The 1,120-nt window shown below is 26.3% G+C and overlaps 1 protein-coding gene across 2 annotated transcripts in view; it reads right to left on the reverse strand.

Moving 5' to 3' along the window:
* LOC108747060 (monocarboxylate transporter 3) overlaps positions 1 to 1,120 on the reverse strand; it is a 28,931-nt gene that overhangs the window by 8,057 nt on the left and 19,754 nt on the right. For both annotated transcript variants that reach the window (XM_018484302.1, XM_018484303.1), the window contains exon 3: positions 108 to 312. In XM_018484302.1, coding sequence (XP_018339804.1) covers positions 108 to 312 — 205 coding nt within the window. The remainder of the gene's footprint in view (positions 1 to 107; positions 313 to 1,120) is intronic.

Below are 1,120 nucleotides of genomic sequence, written 5' to 3' on the forward strand. Positions count from 1 at the left end.
ACTTTTTAATATAAAATTATTTATTTAAAATATAAATTTCAAATAAATTATTTTACTGTTAATACATAGATATTGCTATTAAATATTACGTACGTGTCATTACTAACCCGCCATAAGATAAAATCCGCTCTGTAACGAGTTAACAAATGCAACACTCGCTTTCGAAACAGAGAACGCATCTGCGATGTCGTTGAGAAATACGCCAAAACTGAAAATGATACCGTCGACGAAAAAGTTGCACATAAAGGAGGCTGCAACAATCACCCAGCCCCATCCTCCGTCAGGTGGTACAACCATTTCCACTTCGATTGTCTATTGACAAATGTTAACGAAACGTTTAATAATTAACAAAAAACATTAAATATTTTACGTAAGCTAATTAGTGTGTATTTATGTAAAATTATAAAGAACAATTGTTTTTGCATTCTATCGTAATAACAAACCATCGCAATGTTTTCTTTCTTACTTTATTAAACTTTTAATTAAGATCGGGTAATGCTGTATTACTCAATCTTAATTGAAAATTTAATAAAGTAAGGAGGAAAACATTGCAATAATTTGTTATTGTGATAGGATGCAAAACAGTTGTTCCTCATAATTTTACATAAATATACAGTAATTAAAGAATTTTATTGATATATTTTATCAACAAAATACGTATCTATTCTTTTGGAAAATATATATTAGTAAAAGGCAAGATTTTAAATGAATGAAACGTAGATAACTTTAAAAAATTATAATCTGTTTAATGTAGCATAATATTTTCATAAAAATTAGCAAAATAATAAAAACTTGAAAATTAAAATATATAATATTGCATATAAAAAAGCGCTTGAAATTGTTAACTTACCTGATAAATAATCAAAATTTGTTATGATTTTTTAAAGAGTACAGAGTCAACTTGCTATGAGGGTCGGACTTATGCGGACGAGCGCAATAATGAAAATTAGAGACCTATGACTTATAATTAGTATGGAAATTTTCAAACCATGTACGTTGATTTCGAACAATAAAAAGCAAAAAGCATAAAAATTAGAAAATATATAAATATAAATTATTTAGATATAATCGCGCATATAATTTTAATAAACAAATTTACCGATAAGATAGTAATTGTTAC

Source organism: Trachymyrmex septentrionalis, unplaced genomic scaffold (genome assembly GCF_001594115.1).
Source record: "Trachymyrmex septentrionalis isolate Tsep2-gDNA-1 unplaced genomic scaffold, Tsep1.0 scaffold190, whole genome shotgun sequence".
NCBI classification, from domain to species: domain Eukaryota; kingdom Metazoa; phylum Arthropoda; class Insecta; order Hymenoptera; family Formicidae; genus Trachymyrmex; species Trachymyrmex septentrionalis.